The 21,161-nt window shown below is 41.4% G+C and overlaps 1 protein-coding gene across 1 annotated transcript; it reads left to right on the forward strand.

Annotated features, from left to right (window-relative positions):
• Positions 1-2,335: 2,335 nt before the first annotated feature.
• parp4 (poly (ADP-ribose) polymerase family, member 4) lies at positions 2,336-20,727 on the forward strand. Its single transcript, XM_079562676.1, has 35 exons — positions 2,336-2,343; positions 2,858-2,985; positions 3,200-3,398; positions 4,303-4,429; positions 5,009-5,087; positions 5,163-5,267; positions 5,402-5,560; positions 5,851-5,988; positions 6,225-6,407; positions 7,184-7,335; positions 7,421-7,552; positions 7,629-7,727; positions 7,792-7,975; positions 8,112-8,253; positions 10,007-10,149; positions 10,235-10,366; positions 10,796-10,882; positions 10,958-11,122; positions 11,248-11,294; positions 11,374-11,455; positions 11,543-11,680; positions 12,120-12,309; positions 12,918-12,988; positions 13,520-13,707; positions 14,057-14,156; positions 14,264-14,434; positions 14,527-14,607; positions 15,472-15,552; positions 15,739-15,834; positions 15,960-16,106; positions 17,988-18,041; positions 18,467-18,865; positions 18,939-19,041; positions 19,301-19,430; positions 20,393-20,727. Exons 2-35 carry the CDS (start codon positions 2,860-2,862, stop codon positions 20,592-20,594), a joined length of 4,632 nt encoding a protein of 1,543 aa, XP_079418802.1. The 5' UTR covers positions 2,336-2,343; positions 2,858-2,859; the 3' UTR covers positions 20,595-20,727.
• Positions 20,728-21,161: the final 434 nt, after the last annotated feature.

The raw sequence follows: 21,161 nt of genomic DNA on the forward strand, positions 1-21,161 counted from the left end.
GTTGCTCCTGGCAACGCTGCCGGAATCCAGGAAGAAGGATCTGTGCATGGAATGTTCGAGATAACTTCCTGTTTGCTCTATAGATACAGACGACATCACTGGAATTGCCCATATATGGTCATGTTTGAAAACAGTTAAGGGGGAAACAATTTGGAGAAAAATCAAAACTTTCTCTAATTATTCAAAAACTACTTTAACAAACACTGAATTATGAATATAGTTTTCTACTAAATCAAGATACAAAGACATGGAGAGGAGCAAAGTGGTTCAACAGCCCATAAATACATAAAAAAAAATGGAGAATGCTAACATGATGCTACTTATTAGCATCGGGCTAATGCTAACGGTTAGCTAGTGCTAGCTACAACTGCAGTTTTTTTCACTTCTACAGAACAATCTGCTTTGAGAAAATATCCATATGGGCCCGATTTACACTTGACTTTATTTGTTTGTGATAAATAAGTTCATATTCCACCAGAAAATGCTTAAAACAGTGGAAAATTGTGTTTCCCAAAAGATTTTAATTTTCCCCCTTGGCGAAGCCACGCCCCCTTCTATGACGAGATGCTGTCTGTGTCTATATCTATGGGAAATGAGTGATTAAATTGAAGCTCTTAAAGCCCGCCTTATTTTTATTTTCTCCACTTCAGCTTCACCCAGGTTACATAGGCCAGTGTTAGGTCTCATTTGAAAGCTAAGACCTATAAAGCTCATCTATCTCATCTTTTTTCTCACATTGTTGCCGCGTTGACGTCACATCGCTTTTTTGGTTGCATTTTCATATGTTATTGTTGCTTTCCCAGCATGTTTCCGTCTTGAGATTTGGAGAAAATGTGGTTAACCTCTTAACTCCCACCTGAACGGATCCCATTTTTTTCAAATTCATGTGACAAAAACTCAACAAAAATGTGACAAAAATGTGACAAAAATGTGACAAAAATGTGACAAAAATGTGACAAAAATGTGACAAAAATTCAACAAAAATTCAACAAAAATTCAACAAAAATTCAACAAAAATGTGACAAAAACTCAACAAAAATGTGACAAAAATGTGACAAAAATTCAACAAAAATGTGACAAAAATTCAACAAAAATGTGACAAAAATGTGACAAAAAAACAACAAAAATGTGACAAAAATGTGACAAAAAAACAACAAAAATGTGACAAAAATGTGACGAAAAAACTACAAAAATGTGACAAAAATCTGACAAAAATCTGACAAAAATGTGACAAATATTTGACAAAAATTCAACAAAAATGTGACAAAAATTTAACAAAAATGTGACAAAAATGTGACAAAAAATCAACAAAAAATCAACAAAAAATCAACAAAAAATAAACAAAAATTAAACAAAAATTAAACAAAAATTAAACAAAAAATCAACAAAAATGTGACAAAAATTAAACTAAAATGTGACAAAAATGTGACAAAAAATCAACAAAAATGTGACAAAAATTCAACAAAAATGTGACAAAAACTCAACAAAAATGTTGCCTAATGTGGTTAGTCTATAACAGGGGTCTCCTAGTAAATTTCCCCAGGGGCCAAAATATATCGGAAGTGTATTGCTGGGGTCCATAAACAGAAGCTCCAGTAATGGAGGAAAATATTGAGGCAACATTTTTCAATAAACGAATAAACACTGGATGGAGAAGGGTGGAGAGGGTGGTGTTGCTGCTGTTGCCTCAACTAGGGTCGAAGGGTAACAAGAGAAGGAAAAAACAACTTTATTTTTATTGTTCTAATTTCTAAATACAACCTATAAATGTCATGGAGGTTTAAACCCTGCCCCAGTCCTCTCCAGTTCGGACTGTAATAGACCTGTCCAAAACCTGTCTAAACCAGACCAATAGGCCATTAGTTTTCTCATAACAAATGGTGCATGAAATATTTTTATGTTTGGGCATACATGAAGAGCCTCCTGTTTATTGACGTGTTATGAGCGCAGTTCACATTTGAAACCACTAGGGGGTGCACAATTCATGTACACGGATTACTGGAAATACATCTGAACCAGGAAGAGAGCAGCTGTCAAGAGCAGTGTGCGTCTGCTGTTTACTTATTTAAAAATAAAAGACTAATATTAGTATCTTATTTTGTGCTTTTTGTGCAACAGTGCTGGAGGCAGCCCAGAGCGTTTCTATCAAAGTATGTGTATATTTAACATCGATATATTTTGTTGACCTGATATATGTCGCCCTTTGCTGTTCGCAATAACTGTGAGGTATAGCCTTTAGCCTGAAAACTCCGGAGGCGCTCGTGGTGTTTGCTGCAGTGCGCAGTGACCAGAGACATTATTATTAGAGTCCAGCTCAGTCCAGAACTGTCAGAAGCTGCGCAGGTCAGTTTGTTTTGGTGTATTTCATTCAATTAGTTTTTCTGTAATACTTCTTCTGAAAAGACAAGTTGACATGTATGTGCTATATGTTTATAAATATCAACATAATCATAATATAATGATACATTTTTCCCTCCAAACATGCAACATGTTAGCTATTTCTGAGAGCTGGTTACCTGTTGCAAATTTGCAGCAACTCAGCTACAATATTTTTTCATTCTAAACAACAGTCCTTGATCGTTACCTGTAATTTGCTGTTATTCATCCTTTAGGCCAGTGGTTCCCACCCCTTGGAGTACACAAGTGGCTGTGGCCAATTATATTGAAAACACTTTTTTAGTAGTGTAATGGCAATGTGTTGTGTTTGACTCAATGCCAAAAAATATGTATAAATGTAACTGCATGTACTTTTTGGCTTTCCCTTATGCAAATCCTATCCCGCACTCCTGGTTGGAAAACACTGTCAGGCTGTTCATCTGTTATGGCAATTGTCTACTTCTGTGTGTTTTGTCTTCAGACATGGCTCTGTTCCAGCACTGCTCTGTGCTCTTTGAGCTCAAGGGGCTGCCTTTTAAAGAGAAGAAGAAGATCAAGTCAGCAGTGACTGACAATGGAGGAAAAATATCCTTTGTGGCCAATAAAGAGGTTAGATACTACAGAAATTACCTTGTTTTAAATTGTTGTAGGCTTACATAATCATACAAACAGTTATCGAAACAAATATTTTTGCTTCATTTTAATCTTTAAAAACTTAAATTAAAAATAATTGAAGGGCAGATTCTTATGTAACAGTTCATAAAGCTTGAAAATCAAAGATGAATATTTTGCATCAAACAACACAGATCTGTCTTCCCTCCAGTGCTCTCTGATAGTGACCAGTGACGTGTCCAGTCTGAGTCCTGGCAGAATTCGCAACATTGTGAAGCATCAGATCCCAGTGGTCGGACTGAATTACGTGCACCGCTGTGTGGAGGCGGACTGTCGGCTGCCTGTAGAGGATTTTAAGTTGGACGTATCTTCTGCAAATTATCTACCTGCTGCATGTAAAGACACAAAAGGTAATTTGTATTGTTTAATGAAGTATATGCTATATGTCAGTCATTACAGTTGAAGACATAGACACATTACTGGATTAGAAAGTAGATGGAATGAGGTTTTATGGTATTTAGACTAAAATAGAAAAGAAAAACTTTATCTATGTCTATCAGGCACAATGATGGCAGAAATGTGCCTTTGGCTTGCTCACGCACTCGATACATTTGCCCAGCAAAGCACATTATAAAATCAGGTGTTCACTGCAGACACAGCAGCAGCAGATTCACTTCATCAAAAGAAATGATCGACGGCAAACAAAGAATATATTTCCTATTGTTTATTTGCGCCTAAACTGCAAGAAAACTAAATATTTTTTCTGGGTTTTCTGTGCTTCTCTTCGGATTTCAGTAGGTTTAACTACATTGGGAGTTAAGGGGAGTTAAGGGTTCCAGTTTTCAGGTTTTGGGCCAGATTGGTCTCTGAACATATAAGCTTTCACCTGGAAGCAAAAAACTATACCTAATCTTCACAATAACATGTTTAGATATTCCACTGATTAAATGTTTCCCCATAGACTTACATGGGAAAACGTAATTTCAAGGGCCTTTCTCTCAAAACACATTTTCCTCTCATTGTGGCGACACTATCTCCACGTCAGTTGCTCCTAAAGACTTCAAATTTTCCAATTTTCCAAATTTTTTGGACTGAACAATATTTTGAAGTGTCTTCCCCAGGGAGCTGGGATTCAAACCCCTGACCTTCCGATAACGAGACGACCTGCTCTACCAACTGCCCCACTGTCGCCCCAGTAGGGTTTTCTCAAGAGCTGGATGACTAAAGCAGTGTTCGGGAATGTGTTATAGATTTCCGTTTGTGCGAAGTTTGCTGCACTTTGATTTAATCCTTTTTTTAATGTTCCTTTGGTAGAGAAATGGTCAGGAAGTACAGTAACCTCAGCACCATCCAAAGGTCAGGCCAAACCTCTGAAGACTGTGAGTGCGACACAGAGAGCAGAGTCTCCAATGGAACAAAGAAGTGTTATTAAAAATTATAGGTATGATTTTCTTATTGATGCACATATTCTTTTTTACAATAGAAAAGAAATATACATTTTTACATATTTCAAAAGGGTATGTATCATACAAAATCAACTTTGAGTTCTTTTTAGCTGGATTTGTAGCATAATTGACAGAATCTGGAAGTGTGTTTTACATTTTCAAAGCCATAACCATCACCAGATCTGTCCTGAAACTCTGTTCAAAATCTCAAGCTTCCCACATCACAGCACAATTGGTGCCATGATAGTTGTTTGCATGCTGTTTGCCAAAAATGGTAGCTTGTCTTTTGTTTTTACCATTGTAAAATCCCCCTGCTGCCAGCGGAGGGCGCTCCACATAACATTCGACATGATTAAATAAGCGGGTATCAGGCGTTAAGAGTCTTTCTCACACATACATTAGTTATACTGTATTATAAAATGTGAACTATCAATGTTGATGTGTCCAAAAGCAGCAGGTTTATAAGCAATGTTTATACAAACAATTATAATATGCCTAAAATCAATTACAATTAACTACATATAATATATGTAGTTACTTCAATTATGATATTTACCATACACTGTAATTCACAGAGTTTACAGTGAAACGGACAGTGGCCTGCCCAAGTTTCCAGAAAGCTTTCAAGTGGCTAAATACTCACTCTTTCAAAAGGTAAACAATGTGTTTGACTTTTTGTTTTTCTTTAGTTTGCAATTCATGTAAATTGTATTTATTTATTGATTTTAGTCCAATGGTCAATCTTGGTGTTTGCTGGAGCTACAAAGTGCTAAAAGTGAGAGTGGAAGGAAGTATCGTGTGGTGCGGTACTGGATGGGTGACATTCAATCAAAGGTAAAACATGCAATGTGACAACACAAGTGACAAAATAACATTTAATAAGTATAATATCCACTAATAAAAGATGAGATTGATGGAAAAGACTAAAGTTGGGACATATTGGCATTCATGAAGTTGTGTTTTTTCAGAAGGCGGCTGTGAGGGATCAAATGGTGTTTGTGTCCACGTCAGAAGAGGCAGTGAAGGTGTTCCAGACTCTGTCAGACGCTGTGAAAGCTGATGGTCTGAAACAAAAGAGCCATGGTCCTCCTCAAGTCACTGAGATGGGATCTGCTCCACTTCAGCAGGTCCAGGACAAACTATTCTACCACTACTAATCTGTAACAGGCCTGTCCGTATATTCCTGTCCAAGGATATACTCTTTCCCTAAGGTTGAAAATTATACCCCGGGGTGTATTATGACCTGGGGTATATTATGACCCACACCATTTCATGCCCCTTTTGGCCAGATTATACACCCTTTTATCAGCAGTGTTGAGCGATGTCCACAACAGTCTGTTTTGTCCTCATGCAGTATTATGTCGCTTCTGGTTGTACACAGATTCCTAATCCTGTTAACTTTGTTGTCTTCCTGCAGCTGCTGCTGGAGGAGAAGCTCCACACGGGGTCGCTCTCTACAGAGGTGGGGCAGTTTGTGGAGCTGCTGTGGCAGGAGGCTCTGGGATGCATTGACCTCATCCTCAACACTCCAGTTCACAAGATCAGTCTCAACGATGTATGAAACTCTTGACTTTATATTCTATGATGTTTTCAAGGGATGAGAATCTGAATTTCAAAAGTGTGTTTTGAGCAGCAGAGAGTTATACTGCATAAGACTAATCAAAGCTTATGATGGGCTATATTTAATGGCTAAACTTTTTCCCCTTCAATTTCCGGGAAGAGTTAAAGTCACTTACTGCTCCTTGATTCTCAGTTTTATTTATAAAACTTTTTGATTCTTTGTTTGTCCAGGTAACCAGGGCAGAAGGACTATTACTCCAGGTTCAAAGAAAAATCATGGAAAATAAAAAGGACGAGCTGTCTTTAAAAAGTCAGTGTGCAATGCTCTTGACTGAGTACAGCACTCTGCTTCCCCAAAGATCTCCTGTTGGACCAGATATGTCCTCGATTTCTAAACAGTTCGACCTCTGCCAGGTAACAAACAATATAAATCATAGGTTATACAAGTTATATATATTATTTGCATTTGCCTTTGACCCATCCTCAACGTCGCAGTGAGCTGCCAGTGTGGGCGCTCGGGGACCCATCTCCATGATGTGGAGCCAGCCTGGTTTTCAGAAACACCTGGCTGGAGGATTCACCTATTGCACATGTTTTTAGTGGTAGGGGAAACCGGAGTACCTGGAGGAAACCTATGCAGTCATGGGGAGAAAGGCCCCGTCCCTGGTGGGAATCGAAATTGGACCTTCAAGCTGTGAAGCTCGAGCACTAACCTCTGTACTACCGTGCAGTATATAGTTAACTATAGACTGCAGCATGAGACAAAAATGTGCACATTTTTTGTTTTTCAACAAAAATTGTAAACATTTTATATAAGTAAGTATGTGCTTAATTGTCATTGTATAAGCACACAATGACATAGTGTTCAGGTGTCAGTCCTGAGCTGCTGCACTGCCACTGTGTGTCAACCTGACATATGTAATTACAGTGCTGACTGTGAGATAAAACCAAACACACTCAATTTGGATGCCTGTTGTGCTTGTAGGGCCCTGAGACAGCGCAAAAAGTTTACTTCATTGTTCCAAGCCAAAAAAAACAAAACATTTCTGATACCTGTAGTACTGTAAAGTTGCTGGCACCAAAATAATTACAATAGCAATCGAATATTCTGCTGTTTAATCATGGTTACTAATACAGTACTTACTGATGCATTGTGAGTACTCTAAAATGTAGCTATTTTTGCTTTTAAGGTAATAAGAGACATTCTGAACGTGAGTGAAATGACATTGGGAAGCACGGTCCCGTCCAGTGTTGGTAAATACCGAGCTCTGAGGTGCAGCATTGAAGCCGTTCCCAAAGGTAGCTCTGAGTTTGAGGATGTGACTACTCTGCTTCAGCACAGGTGAATAAACAACATGTTTAAAGTAACACAGTGTACGTTAAGCAAGCCTCTTACTATGTAATAAACTCTTTCTTGTGAATTACAGCAAAGTACAAGTCCATCAGATTCTGCGTGTTGACAGAGCGTCTGATCTCCAAAGTTTTAAGCAAGAACTTGGAAACATAAAACCTCTGCTTCATTCATCCAGGCCTCACAGTTTTGTAGGAATCCTTTCTCGGTAAGGCCAGTACAAAGAAAATGAGATGTACTATTGGGGATGGGAACTGAAACTGCTTTCTATTTCCTCTTTTCAGTGGCCTCCTTATGCCTTGTGTTGCCGTGTCGCAGCATGGGATTCAAAGAACTGATGCGGGTGACCTGGGCAGTGGAATCTACTTCAGTGACGACATAAAGTTAGTGATTTTTAAACTGAAAATGCCTTTAAAAAATATCTTCTAAACCCACTTTGTTTTCTAGCACCACTTTGAAATTCTCCCAGTGCAGCCTCACAGATGGCTCTCGGTTGGTGTTGGTGTGTGACGTAGCTTTGGGACGGTGCAAGGATTTCCGCAAGAAAGACCTGACTCTGACCCAGGCCCCAGAGGGACATGACAGTGTGCATGGGGTCCGAAACACACCGGGTCTTAAGTCTGAGTTCATGGTACTTCTTTATGTTACTGCAGATGTTCAGGCATCCTGCTGCCTCATCTCTTTGTCTTCCTGTCTCTTTGGAGTTTATTTTCTCCCCCTGAGTAACACTAAAATAAAATAAAAAATAAATAAATCTATAATTTCAGGATAATGAGTACGTGGTGTACAGACCTGATCAGGTGAAACTCAAGTATGTGGTGCGGTTGAGCTCGCAAGGGGATGAACTGAAGAGCTTCACTCCTGAGATAATTCAGTCAGACGAGCCCCTGTCCTCTCCTCCTGACCAAGGTGAACACTTTTCTGACTAAACTGTCCTCACTTACTAACATCTCTCTATTTATTCTATTTATGTTTAAGCCTGAAACTAGCTAATCATTTCTCTCAGATATACAGTCAGGTCCATAAATGTTGGGACGCCAATTCAATTCTTATGTGTTTGGCTCTAAACCACCACAGTGGATTTGAAATGAAACAACAGAGATGTAATAATGTATAGTTTGAGGCTATTTACATCCAAATCAGATGAACAGTGTAGGAATTGCAAGTGTTTTTACGTGAGCCTCCCACCTTTCAAGGGACCAAAAGAAATGGGACAAAGTAACCATTATACATCAAATTTTTTCCATTTTAATATTTGGTTGCAAATTATTTGCAGTTTATTACAGCTTGAAGTCTAGAAGGCATAGACGTCACCAGACGTTTCATCCCAGGTGATGCTCTGCCAGGCCTCTCCCATAAATGTCTTCAGTTCCTGCTTGTTCTTGGGACATTTTCCCTTGAGTTTTGTCTTTAGCAAATGAAATGCTGCTCGATTGGATTCATGTCAGGTGATTGACTTGGCCATTGAATAACATTTCACTTCTTTGCCTTAAAAAGCTCTTTGGTGGCTTTGGCAGTAGCTTTGGGTCATTGTCCATCTGCACTGTTTGGCTGAATATGAGCTCATAATATTGCCCGAAACACTTTAGAATTCATCCTGGTGCATTTGTCCACGGTCACATCATCAATAAATACAAGGAAACCAGTTCCATTGGCCCAAACAAGCCCATGCCATGATGCTGCACCACCATGTTTCACGGATGAGGTGGTATGTTTAGAATCATGAGCAGTTCCTTTCTTTCTCCATACTTTTCTCTTTCCATCACTCTGGGACAAGTTGATCTTTGTCTCATCTGTCCTAGGATGTTGTTTCAGAACTGTAACGGCTTTTGTAGATATTTTCAGGCAAACTCAAATTAGCCTCGTGTTTTTGAGGCTCACCAATGATTTACACCTTGTAGTTAATCATCTGTATTCCCTCTGGTGAAGTCTTCTCGATATTGTTGACTTTGACACACAAAAACCCACCTCCTGGAGAGTGTTTTTGATCTGACCTATTGTTGTGAAGGGGTTTTCTTCACCAGGGAAAGAATTCTTTGTTCATCCACCAGATTTATCATCCGTGGTCTTCTGGGTCTTTTGGTGTTGTTGAGCTCACCGGTGTGTTCTTTCTTTTTATAATGTTCAAAACTGTTGATTTAGCCATGGCAAATATTTTTGCTTCCTCTCTGATGGGTTTGTTTTTGATTTTTCAGCCTAATAATGGCCCACTTCATTGATTAACCACAACAGTATCCAAAATGTAAATATCACACTTGAACTCTGGATGTCTCATCTGTTCCTTATAAATGGGATAATGAGGGAACAGCAGACACCTGGCCATGGAATAGCTGAGCAGTCACTTGTCCCATTACTTTTGGTCCCTTAAAAAGTGGGGGGCTCTCTCTGATCCTCTGAAACGGTGCACCACCTCCTGGGTTTGTCCCTGTTTCAGAGCGTGGTGTCCTGCACTGGTCAGCTCAACCCCCTCCTTCCTCTTCCTCCTGCAAAAGTATCTAGTAAAACAATGTGGAACACAGAAACCACAAATGCAGTTCGCAGAAAAGGGCAAAAAGTGCAGCTGTACCATGAGAGAGGGAGGTTGCTGCCTGTTTACATGTCATCATGTAGATATGAAGCATATCATTTAGTATCGGCCTGCTACATGTTGTTGTGTGTTTAGGCGTGGCAGAAATAGAGGATGGCATCATTGACGTAAAAAATCCCCTTGACAATGTGACGGCCGGCCTTTTGAACAGTTCTGGTCAACAAATCCCACTGCAGGCTGTTCATGTCAAATGTAAACTTGTGGACCTGCTTGCTCAGGTAAATCAAATGTCCTCACTCTACAATATCACAATGAAGGGCGTAACTAAAGTATGTAAATGTTTTTCCTCTTCTGCAAAAATAGGTGATCATCTTTCAGAAATACACCAATGAGAGCTCGATGCCCATCGAGGCCAAGTATGTGTTTCCCCTGGATGACTCTGCAGCGGTCTGTGGATTTGAAGCTTTCATCAACGGCAAACATGTGGTGGGACAGGTAAATCTAATGTGCTGCATTAGATTTATGAGCAGAATCAGACCAGGCATAAAGGAAGGGAAATAAATTTCAATTATTGTAAAAATTATCAACGCCCCCGGCAAGCCGTGTAACATCACAATGAAAATTTGTAAATTTACTTCAGCAGTGGAGCTTCCTCCTCCATTATTTTTAATTTTTTTGGGGGGGGGAGTTAAATCTGGTCCAAGGCGCCAAATTAGCTACCAGATACAACTGCTTTGCCAAGTAACTTCAAATCAAATGTGATCTGTTCAAAGCATTTACTGATATAGAAAAAACATCTAAAAATAGCCAATAAGCACCACCTATCAAAGTAAAACATCTCTTTTGCTATTGTAAAAAATGGATAGGAATAAGTATATTAGTCTTCCTGAACAACCATGCAATTATGTTTATTCATTGCTGTAGGTAAAGGAGAAGGAAACCGCTCGAAGAGAGTACAAGCAGGCAATTGAGAAAGGCCACGGAGCTTATCTAATGGACCAGGACGCCCCGGTGAGATGTGCTTTTATTTTGTTAAAGTCATATTTTGAGCAGAGTTTGTTCATTGTCTTTGTTTATATTTTGTAGGATGTGTTTACGATCAGTGTTGGAAACCTTCCTCCTGGTGCCACTGTCCTCATTAAAGTTACCTTTGTGTCTGAACTGATCGTAAAAGATGGGAGCATTTTCTTCTCTTTGCCAAGCAGTGTGGCCCCGTGGCAGGAGAGTGCAGCGCTCAACCAGACCACACAGGTTTAGTCACTTTTATAATGGCATTATTTAATGTTCTCTGATCCAAGTACATGTTCTCAATTCACTTTTTAAAGTAGTTTTCACATAATTTTATATTCTGTCTTGAAAAAATGTCACTTCCACAGGTAACTGTAGAAAAAGTGTGTGTAACTGATGAAGGAGCCAGTACAAGGTGAAATATTGCTATTTGAGCAATGCACATATTTACATTCTTAATAACAAATTAAGGCATTTTTTTTCTCTTCTTTTAGAGAATTTAACCTCGACATGTCAATCGAGATGCCTCATCAAATCACTGAGGTGAAATGTGTCACTCATCAAGTCAAATTGAAGGTGGGACTTTTTGCTCTTGCTCTGGCCTCAACACTGCTCTCCTCTGTTTAAGGAAGTCAGTATTAAATCAATCTTCTGTCTTTCCAGAAAACCGACTGTAAGGCTGTGGTGAGTGTTTTTCCTGGAGAAGTGATGGGACCAGAGGGTTTTCAGCTCCTGGTGACGCTCACAGAGGTCCACGTCCCGAGGATGTGGGTCGAACAACACCCCAACAAAGACAGCCAGGTTTCACTTGTTACTATGACTACCACTTTAGCACAGCAAAACAGTGTATCAAGAAGAAGAATGCCCATTTATTCCATGAAATACTACTTTCTTTTATTTATTTAGGTGAAACAACCAAGTAACTTCCTTTAAGGCTGTTCCTGGACCCATCTTAAAGATATAATTTTTATCTATCTTTCGATAGAATACTTTTATTTTAAACTTTTAAACTTTTTTGATGCCATACTGGCTTTGTTTTACTGTAGCCAGCCCTACTCTGGACTTGATTGTCAAAAGAATAAACAAATGACCAAATACATACTATTTCAAGCATATTACAATGTTGATTTATGCAAGATAGAAGACTTTTTTTTTACACTAATGCAATACCATTGATGTGTGATATACATGTCTCATTGATTACATTGAAAACATTCACTGCTTTTGTTTTTACATCAAGGCTTGTATGTTGGTGTTCTACCCGAACTTTGAGGCCGCCTCTAGCGATAAATCCGATGAAGTTGTGCTGTTGCTGGATGCCTCTCAGTCGATGAAGGGAGAGTCCTTGAACTCCGCACGAATGATTGCTCTGCAGATCCTGAAAACCCTGGACCACAATGTCTCGGTTAATGTCATATTCTTTGGTACCGGTAAGTTCATGCAATTTAGCATGTCTCTTTTATTGACTCATTTATACAGTGGGTTGCATAAGTATCGGGCCCCCATTAACTTTTGGACATTTTGCCATACTATGGACCATAAACATAAATATATTTAATTGAAATTTTATGTGAAAGACACACACTAAGTGACAAACAAGCGTGAAAATGCCAGACTCTTTCCATTCCTGGATGGTGTATTTAACTGCACTTTGAGAGGTGTTCAAAGCTTCTCAATAACTTTATCCCGGACCTGTCTGGTGTGTTTTTTTGCTTGATGCTGTCTGCTCCCCAATAGTCTCTTAACAGACCTCTGAGACCATCACAGAGCAGCTGTATTTGAACTGGCATTAGATTACACACAGGTAGACTCTATTTAGTCATTAGGTCAACATGTGATCATTCAGAAATCATCAACTTCTGAAGGCAATTGGTTGCACTAAAAGGAAAGGGTGCCTATACTTTTGCACATCACACTTTTTTCTGTGTTTTATTTATATTTAAAAAATCTAAATCATCTTAATGTGTGTATGGCAAAATATCTTAAAGTTAAAGGGGTCGATACTTATGCATTCCACTGTATTTATTTGTTATCCTAGATCACACAGAAGCATTTCTGTCTGCCAAACCACTTGATGAAGCTCGTCCAGAAGCAAAAAACTTTATTAAGGTACAAAATGTGTTAGAAGAGCTTTATTTATATAGCGCCATTCACAGACATAGTCACAAAGTGCTTTACATGAGACAATTTTCCATTCGCTCCACACACCTGGTGATAAGCTACCTTTGCAGCTTCAGTTTCCCCTGGGGGAGACTGACAGAAGTGCTGTCCTGACTGCACACTCAGTAGTTGAAGTGTGGAAAGTTTTGCTTTTCATCAAAAAGGCTTCATCAGCGCACTACTTGTGTGCTGGGCTAAACCTTAGTGGTAAAGGTTTAGCCCAGCACACAGCCAGATATAGAACACAGTGAGGAGTTCAGCTTGGCTTAGTCCCTCCCCTCTATTAAGAGCTATTCTCTCCTGAAGGTAAACATCTTTGTAGTTTATTAGTTAGCAAACTATTAGTTAGTTTAAACTACATAAACTTCATTTAAACAACTAAATATTGATGCATGGCTTGTATTCAACTACTGTACATTTTCCGAGTGTGGTGTACTTGCATTCCATTCACAAGCTGCATCGTCTCTGGTCCCCCACCAGCACTTCTCATCGGCAGGGGGCAGCACTGAGCTGTGGCGGCCCTTACGTGCCCTGAGCCTGCTGCCGCCCTCTAGTGGCACAAGGAACCTGCTGCTGCTGTCTGACGGTCACATCCAGAACACTGAGCTCACACTTCAGCTGCTGAGAGACCACGCCCCGCACACTCGCCTCTTCACCTGCGGACTAAGGTCTGAGCCCAGCGAGGACTTTCAAACTGAAACGAGATATGTGCATTGAGATCAAAACTGTTTCTTTACAGTGCTCGACAGCCCGTTATTTAGACATATTTAGTCAGTCAAACAAGCACCACAGCAGCAGCAAGATCCCAAAATAAAGGAAATGCAGGTTTTACACAAAGAGGGCTATTTTTCACATTTGATGGAGCTTGTACCACACATCAATATTACTTATTTAGCTTATGTATAACCTACCATACCAAACTATTGATTCATTTTATGTAACAGTTATGGTAATTATTAATATTGTGTCTAAATGGAATTTAAATAATTGTATTGACTGTATGCATGTTGATTTTAGTCCAACAGCTAACAGGCACATGCTGAGGGCTCTGGCTCAGGCTGGAGGTGGAGCTTATGAATTCTTCGACTCAAAGTCCAAACACACCTGGTCAGAAAAGGTGAGACATATTTCACATCCTTCTATTACATTTATTCAACTCCCTTCCCTTGTTGTGAAATACATTGTCAAATAAAAACATGTTTTTACCAAACAATTGTGCTGTAGGTGGCGTCTCAGGTTAAACGCCTGCAGGCTCCAGGGGCAAGTTCAGTGTCAGTGAAGTGGCAGCAGTTTAACCCAACAGCGCCCCCTCCTGTTCAAGCCCCAAAACAGCTCCACGCTCTGTTTAATGACTGTCACACTCTGGTCTTTGGCTTTGTCCCACACTGCACAAAGGTATTGTTGATCATCATGAATATTTCTGATTGAAATGTAGTGCCATGCACATATTTACTCATATCGAGTTCTGAATGTGTGTTTTGCTACAGGCCACACTCCTTGGTAACCTCAGTGGTCAGGAGTTTGAAACTATGGTGTCAACCAGTGAGCTGCAAAAATCCAAGGGCACAGTAAGATGGTCGTTCCTTTAGACATTTCTGTCTAAATTAAACAAAACAAGCAATTTTACTCCTTTACTTAATGAGCTAGAAGCTTATTTTGGCCCCATGGTCGTCATGGTAGTAATATTGAAATGTGTGATTGTGAATGTTGACTGTAAAGTCAATGTCATTGAATGATAATGTGACAATAGCAATGTGAACAAATGTAATTATTTTGGCCGTCCAACCTTTACAAACAAGAAATATTGTGTCTCTCCACACTTTTTAAAACTTTGAATCCTGTAGTTTAGACCTCTACAAACATGCTCTTAAATGCATGTGATTCTTGTGTTAGTCTAACTGTTCATATCTCATATCTGCTGTGGTGCAAAATCAAGGTTTATGCTTGTATTTTAATCCCTAAGCCAGAGGTCACTCAACGTCCGGATCCGGACCCATGCGGCAGCTCATCCGGACCCGAACCTTGGATCCAAACTTTGGACCCGACTCTGAATCCCCTCAGAGCGGGACTCAGTGTGTTGAACTGAGCAAAGAAACACATCACTGTCAGATATATATGCACATTCTGTATAATAGAGGTGATATGCATTCTGCTATTTAGGAGCAAAAACTTATTTTGAGAGCAAAAAAAACTGTAACAGGATTCAATTGATTGCATTATTTTCAATTCACAGTAATAGATTTAATAAAGGCTTAAAAATCCCCATAAAACCGTAAATTAACCCCTGTGCTTGACCATTTTTCTACATTTCGGACCTTGGTGAAATTTAATTCGTGACCCCTGCCCTAAGCCATCAAAAGAAAGTGAGCCTACAACTGCATTTTAGTGATATGCATTTTTGTATTTAATAGTTTTACATTTCTATTTTTCAGTTTCTTCACAAACTGACTGCGAGAGCCATTATTAGGGATTTTGAAGATGGCAACCTTGACTCTAACGCGGTTCTGCATGAGGTGTGTCTCTGTATTTCTCCACAGTATAATGAGGCTACATGCGTACACTTTTTGTTGCTTTGTACTCACAGCACTTTGGAAACAGTTTTTTATTTGTTTATTTGTATAGATAATTAACATAAATAACATTAGCATTTATTTACATGTCTGCTCTAAACTATATACTTCTCTGGATTGTGTTTCTAGGAAAAGAAAGCGGAGCTAAAGTCGTTCGTCATTGAGCTGAGCAAAGAGTTCTCCGTTCTCTCACAGTTCACCAGCTTCGTGGCCATAGAGGAAAGGGTCTGTTACCCTCATTCACTATTTTACATTTCACTGCTTGTACATAATTACTGGCATATACAGAATCTGACTTTTAGAAAATACTGTTTTGTTTTTTTATATACTATTTATGTGCCTTTATTTAGGAGTCAGAAGAAGAGAAAGGATTTACAGACATCCCCAAACTGATCGCAGAGGAAGATGTGGACTTTTTACCCTACATGAGCTGGGACTCAACAGAGGATTTTGACGAGGAAGAATCATACGATCAAATATCATCATCAGACAGTGAGGTAAATGTGTAAAATCAATCCATTTCCATCCATTTTCTTCCGCTTTATCCGGGGCCGGGTCGCGGGGGCAGCAGTCTCAGCAGAGATGCCCAAACTTCCCGATCCACACACACTTCCTCCAGCTGTTCTGGGGGGACCCCGAGGCGACACCAGGCCAGCTCGGAGACATAGTCCCACCACCGTGTCCTGGGTCTTCCACGAGGCCTTGTCCCACTAGGACATGCCTGGAACACCTCCCGCGGGAGGCGACCAGGAGGCATCCGAAACAGATGCCCGAGCCACCTCAGCTGGCTCCTTTCGACGTGGAGGAGCAGCGACTCTACTCCGAGCTCCTCCCGGGTAGCTGAGCTCCTCACCCGATCTCGGAGGGTGCGCCCAGCCACCCTGCGAAGGAAACTCATTTCGGCCGCTTGTATTCGCGATCTTGTCCTTTCGGTCATTACCCAAATCTCATGACCATAGGTGAGGGTGGGAACGTAGATCGATCGGTAAATCGAGAGCTTTGCCCTCCGACTCAGCTCCCTCTTCACCACGACAGACCGATACAGCGACCGCATCACTGCTGACGCTGCACCGATCCGTCTGTCGATCTCACGCTCCATCCGTCCCTCACTCGTGAACAAGACCCCGAGATACTTGAACTCCTCCACTTGAGGTAAGGACTCCCCACCGACCTGGAGAGGGGAAACCACCTTTTTCCGGTGGAGGACCATGGCCTCGGATTTGGAGGTGCTGATCCTCATCCCGGCCGCTACACACTCGGCTGCAAACCGCCCCAGTGCGTGCTGAAGGTCCCGGTTCGTTGAAGCCAACAGAACAACATCATCTGCAAACAGCAGAGATGAGACTCTGAGGCTCCCAAACCGGACACCCTCCGGCCCCTGGCTGCGCCGAGAAATTCTGTCCATAAAAGTAATGAACAGAACCGGTGACAAAGGGCAGCCCTGGCGGAGACCAACACGCACCGGGAACAGGTCTGACTTACTGCCGGCAATGCGAACCAAGCTCCTGCTGCGGTCATACAGGGAACGGACAGCCCTTAGCAGAGGGCCCCGGACCCCATACTCCCGGAGCACCCCCCACAGGGCACCACGAGGGACGCGGTCGAACGCTTTCTCCAAGTCCACAAAACACATGTGGACTGGTTGGGCGAACTCCCACGAACCCTCGAGCACCCGACGGAGGGTATAGAGTTGGTCCAGTGTGCCACGACCAGGACGAAAACCGCATTGTTCCTCCTGAATCCGAGGTTCAACTATCGGCCGGATCCTCCTCTCCAGCACCCTGGAGTAGACCTTACCGGGGAGGCTAAGGAGGGTGATTCCTCTGTAATTGGAACACACCCTCCGATCCCCCTTCTTAAAGAGAGGGACCACCACCCCGGTCTGCCAATCCAGGGGCACTGTCCCCGACCGCCACGCGATGTTGCAGAGACGTGTCAGCCAAGACAGTCCTACAACATCCAGAGACTTAAGGTACTCAGGGCGAATCTCATCCACCCCCGGAGCCCCGCCACCGAGGAGCTTTCTCACCACCTCGGTGACTTCAGCCCCGGTGATGGGCGAGCCCACCTCCAAGTCCCCAGCCTCTGCTTCCTCATCGGAAGACGTGACGGCGGGGTTGAGGAGGTCCTCGAAGCACTCCTTCCACCGTCCGACGACATCCCCAGTCGAGGTCAGCAGCCCCCCACCCGCACTGTACACAGTGCTGGTGAAGCACTGCTTCCCCCTCCTGAGGCGCCGGATGGTTTGCCAGAATTTCTTCGAGGCCGACCGATAGTCTTCCTCCATGGCCTCCCGTGTGTAAAATCAATAATGGCATTAAACTTTTGCCAAACTAATACAACACATTAACATCATTTTGTTTCTGCTGTTAATAAAGTGTGGGGCTGCTGTTTTGGAAGATGAGGTTTTGGGCTCCATTCCAACCTTTGAGGTAATGTGTACTAAATATGTAGTTGTCTAAAGGCTATAAAGGCCTGTTATTATACATTACAGTTTTCAACTCCTTGTAAATATTGTCTTCTTCTGTGTGCGGATGAAAACAGTCCTAATTCCTGTGTTTTAACTTCATTATATTTATTTATATATTTTTATACCCAGGAAACTACAGATGATTTCCTGATGGAAGACTCTTTCATTGGATCTTTTTCGCACGCTGAGGAAACAAGTGATGATGATTTAGATTCCTCCTCACCAGCTACTTCCCAGGTGCAATTTGTCCCTGAACCTGTAAAAATAATCACTCTTCCACCTGCAATGGCTGCTCCACCTCCTATCTCAATGAGCGCATCTTCACATTCGAGAGCTGTCGGACAAACCAATGCTCTGCAGCGTATGCGCCCTCCACCTCCGCGTCAGGGTCAACGCCAGTTCCTCCGTTCTGCTGTAATACCATGTGCCCAAGATGCAATGACTGCTCCGCCTGCTCCAGACATTCAACAGCAAAAAGAAGTTCTCGCTGATTCTTCTGAAACACGTAGGAGCTCATTACCCTTTCAGACAGTCCCGGCCCCAGAAGGAAGGAGTGTTCGAGGTCGACTACGAACAGGTCTAGGAATCCGTATTAGAGACGCTAATGAAGAGCGTGCAGTTCCCCAAGCAGAACAAATGGAAAATGAGGAGCCAACACTACTTAAAACACTATGCAAATCATCATTACCACTAGGAGGTCTTCTCAAATTGACAGGGGAGAGGTTTTCAGAAGGAATTGGGGATAACCTCTCAAAATGGCCAGAGATCTTTAGTTTGCAAAATCCGGTAAGAAAACTAACATCTGTATCTCTCTATTGTCTCTAACCTACCTGGACTAATATTCTCATCTGTGTTGCAGGAGGGTTATTGGGAATTAACCCCAAAACTCGGCATGTTATTAAACTGTGATGTTTCCCGCTTTGCTGATGATTTCCTGAAAAGAAAAGGGATTGTCTCTCTAGGTAGGTCTATAAGCCCACAAACGGTTACTCTCAAGAAGGGAAGATATCCCTTCTTGAGAGTAATTAGAATGTTTGCTCCTCAAAATCAGCAGGACTTGATTTTACAGTAGTCCAATCAAGTCAGCAATATTTAGGAAGTCCTGTGAGACAAATGTTGCTATTGGGGCTCTGCAATAAACTATTCGACTGATTTGAAGATCTATGCGTATTTACATTTTATTCTATTGTAATGGTAAATGCACTGCCGTTCTTGTTCCAGGTGAAAAGGCCCACGGTGACATCCTGAAACTGCTGGCCACTCTGCTGGTTTTGCAGCTGATGAGGCTGGAAAAGATCATGGAGGGACAGCTGCTCCGCACACTCTTCTGCCTGGAAGATAGCAAGTCCAGGTTTGTTCCTCTGAGAGTCCCCCACTTAAATGACGTATTATCTTAAAATAGTATCATAGTGTGTTTCGCAGCCCTAGTCTACATATTATTATTGCTAAGAAAATACTAGCCATGTTTCCTGGTAATTTACACTCTGGGGTATTAGGGTTAGGTCAAAGCTGTTTCCATTTGATTCATTATCCTAGTAATCGAGCTCATGAGTTACTTAGTCCAACCTATTATTCTGAACATGCTATTGTGCCATGTCTTTAATTCTAATTTTGGCCCAACCTCACCTCTCATATGTGTAACCACGGGGCTAGGCTAGGGGTTCCCCATTTAAACAAACCCAATGCCCGAGGTAAGTCTGGTGACAAAAGGAACCAAAGCAGAGGGAGTAAAAATATAAATCTGTTATTTTACATTTGTTTAAAGTTGTTTAAAACATAACCCTCGAATAGCCAAAAACAAACACTTAAAACATAGCTAAAGTAAATGAGGAATTTAAACCAAATAGAAAATATTCACACAAAAAACAAACTAAATGTTAAGAAATCAACTCAAACAAAACAGTTAATAGGAAACCAAACGCAAACAAATCCCCCTTAAACCAGCTAAGGTGCTGTAGTGCTTTAAGTGCTTTGAGTTACAGTATTATTTGTTGGTAAAATTCGTTTGTTTGGCAAATTCGGAGCTTAAATTGAGCAGCGTGGACAGCTTAGGCCGACAGAAGGAGCACAAACAGGGGGCTCAGGGCACCTCTGAGGAGCAGCATCAGCCCAGCAAACTCCACAAAAACCGAGAAAGGCGCCCACACGCCAGCATACCAGCCCCGACACTAACCAACTCATGCGCGCACCTTTTTGTAATCGCGCAATCAGTAGCGCGGGCGGAGAGTGGCGGTTCGTTCATGGGCAGGTAGGAACTTTGAAACTCGTAGCCGTAAACCAATATTTAACCACCTGGTTACATATGTTTTCCAGGCCTGACCACTGGGAGGCAGTAAACAGAGCAGTGGAGTGGGCTCGTTGGGCTGACAGACAATACCCCTGCGTCTATAGTCGCCTGGAGTTCGGTCTGAGCTGGGACTCCTCCACCAAACAGCTTCTCGGGGCGGAGAGGATCCACCACTGTTCCCCTCTGACCGGGCTCAACCTGAACCCCAGACCGACCATGGTCCTGTAACAGTCAAAGCATCTTAGAGTAGTAACACTAGTATTTTAAACATATAGTTCATCTTAATCAAGCATATATTTAAGAATCGATCTGAAGCTCATTTAAATTCACCTAAATGTAACTTGGCTTGTGTGACACTTGAATGTAAATGTTTTGTTGTAGAAAGTTATATTGTGACAGACAATAATGTGGCGGAAAATGTAAAGGTCTATAAGATGTTGCCCTAATAAACATATGAAGGGCAAAGTGCTATGGTTTATAGTAATTTTGTTTTCTTTTTGGTGTTGTCTGGTTTGTCACATAATGATCCGTATAAAGGCACGCTCATAATATTTTGTATTGTGCTGTTGGAAGCAATACAAAACGTATGCTCCTATTGACCTAACGTCTTAAATGTCATGTTTGGCTGTCTTTGGTCAATGCATGCTGATTTTTTCAACTGTTAAAATTTCAACCTGAAAAGACAGACAGAGTGAAGAGGTTTTATTGAACATGAATTATGATTTGGGCTCAGACCCCAGTGGAAGATTGCATTTACGATATGGAATACATGGCGGTGATGGATGATCGCCAGAA

This window comes from Gobius niger (genome assembly GCF_951799975.1).
Source record: "Gobius niger genome assembly, chromosome: 9".
NCBI lineage: Eukaryota > Metazoa > Chordata > Actinopteri > Gobiiformes > Gobiidae > Gobius > Gobius niger.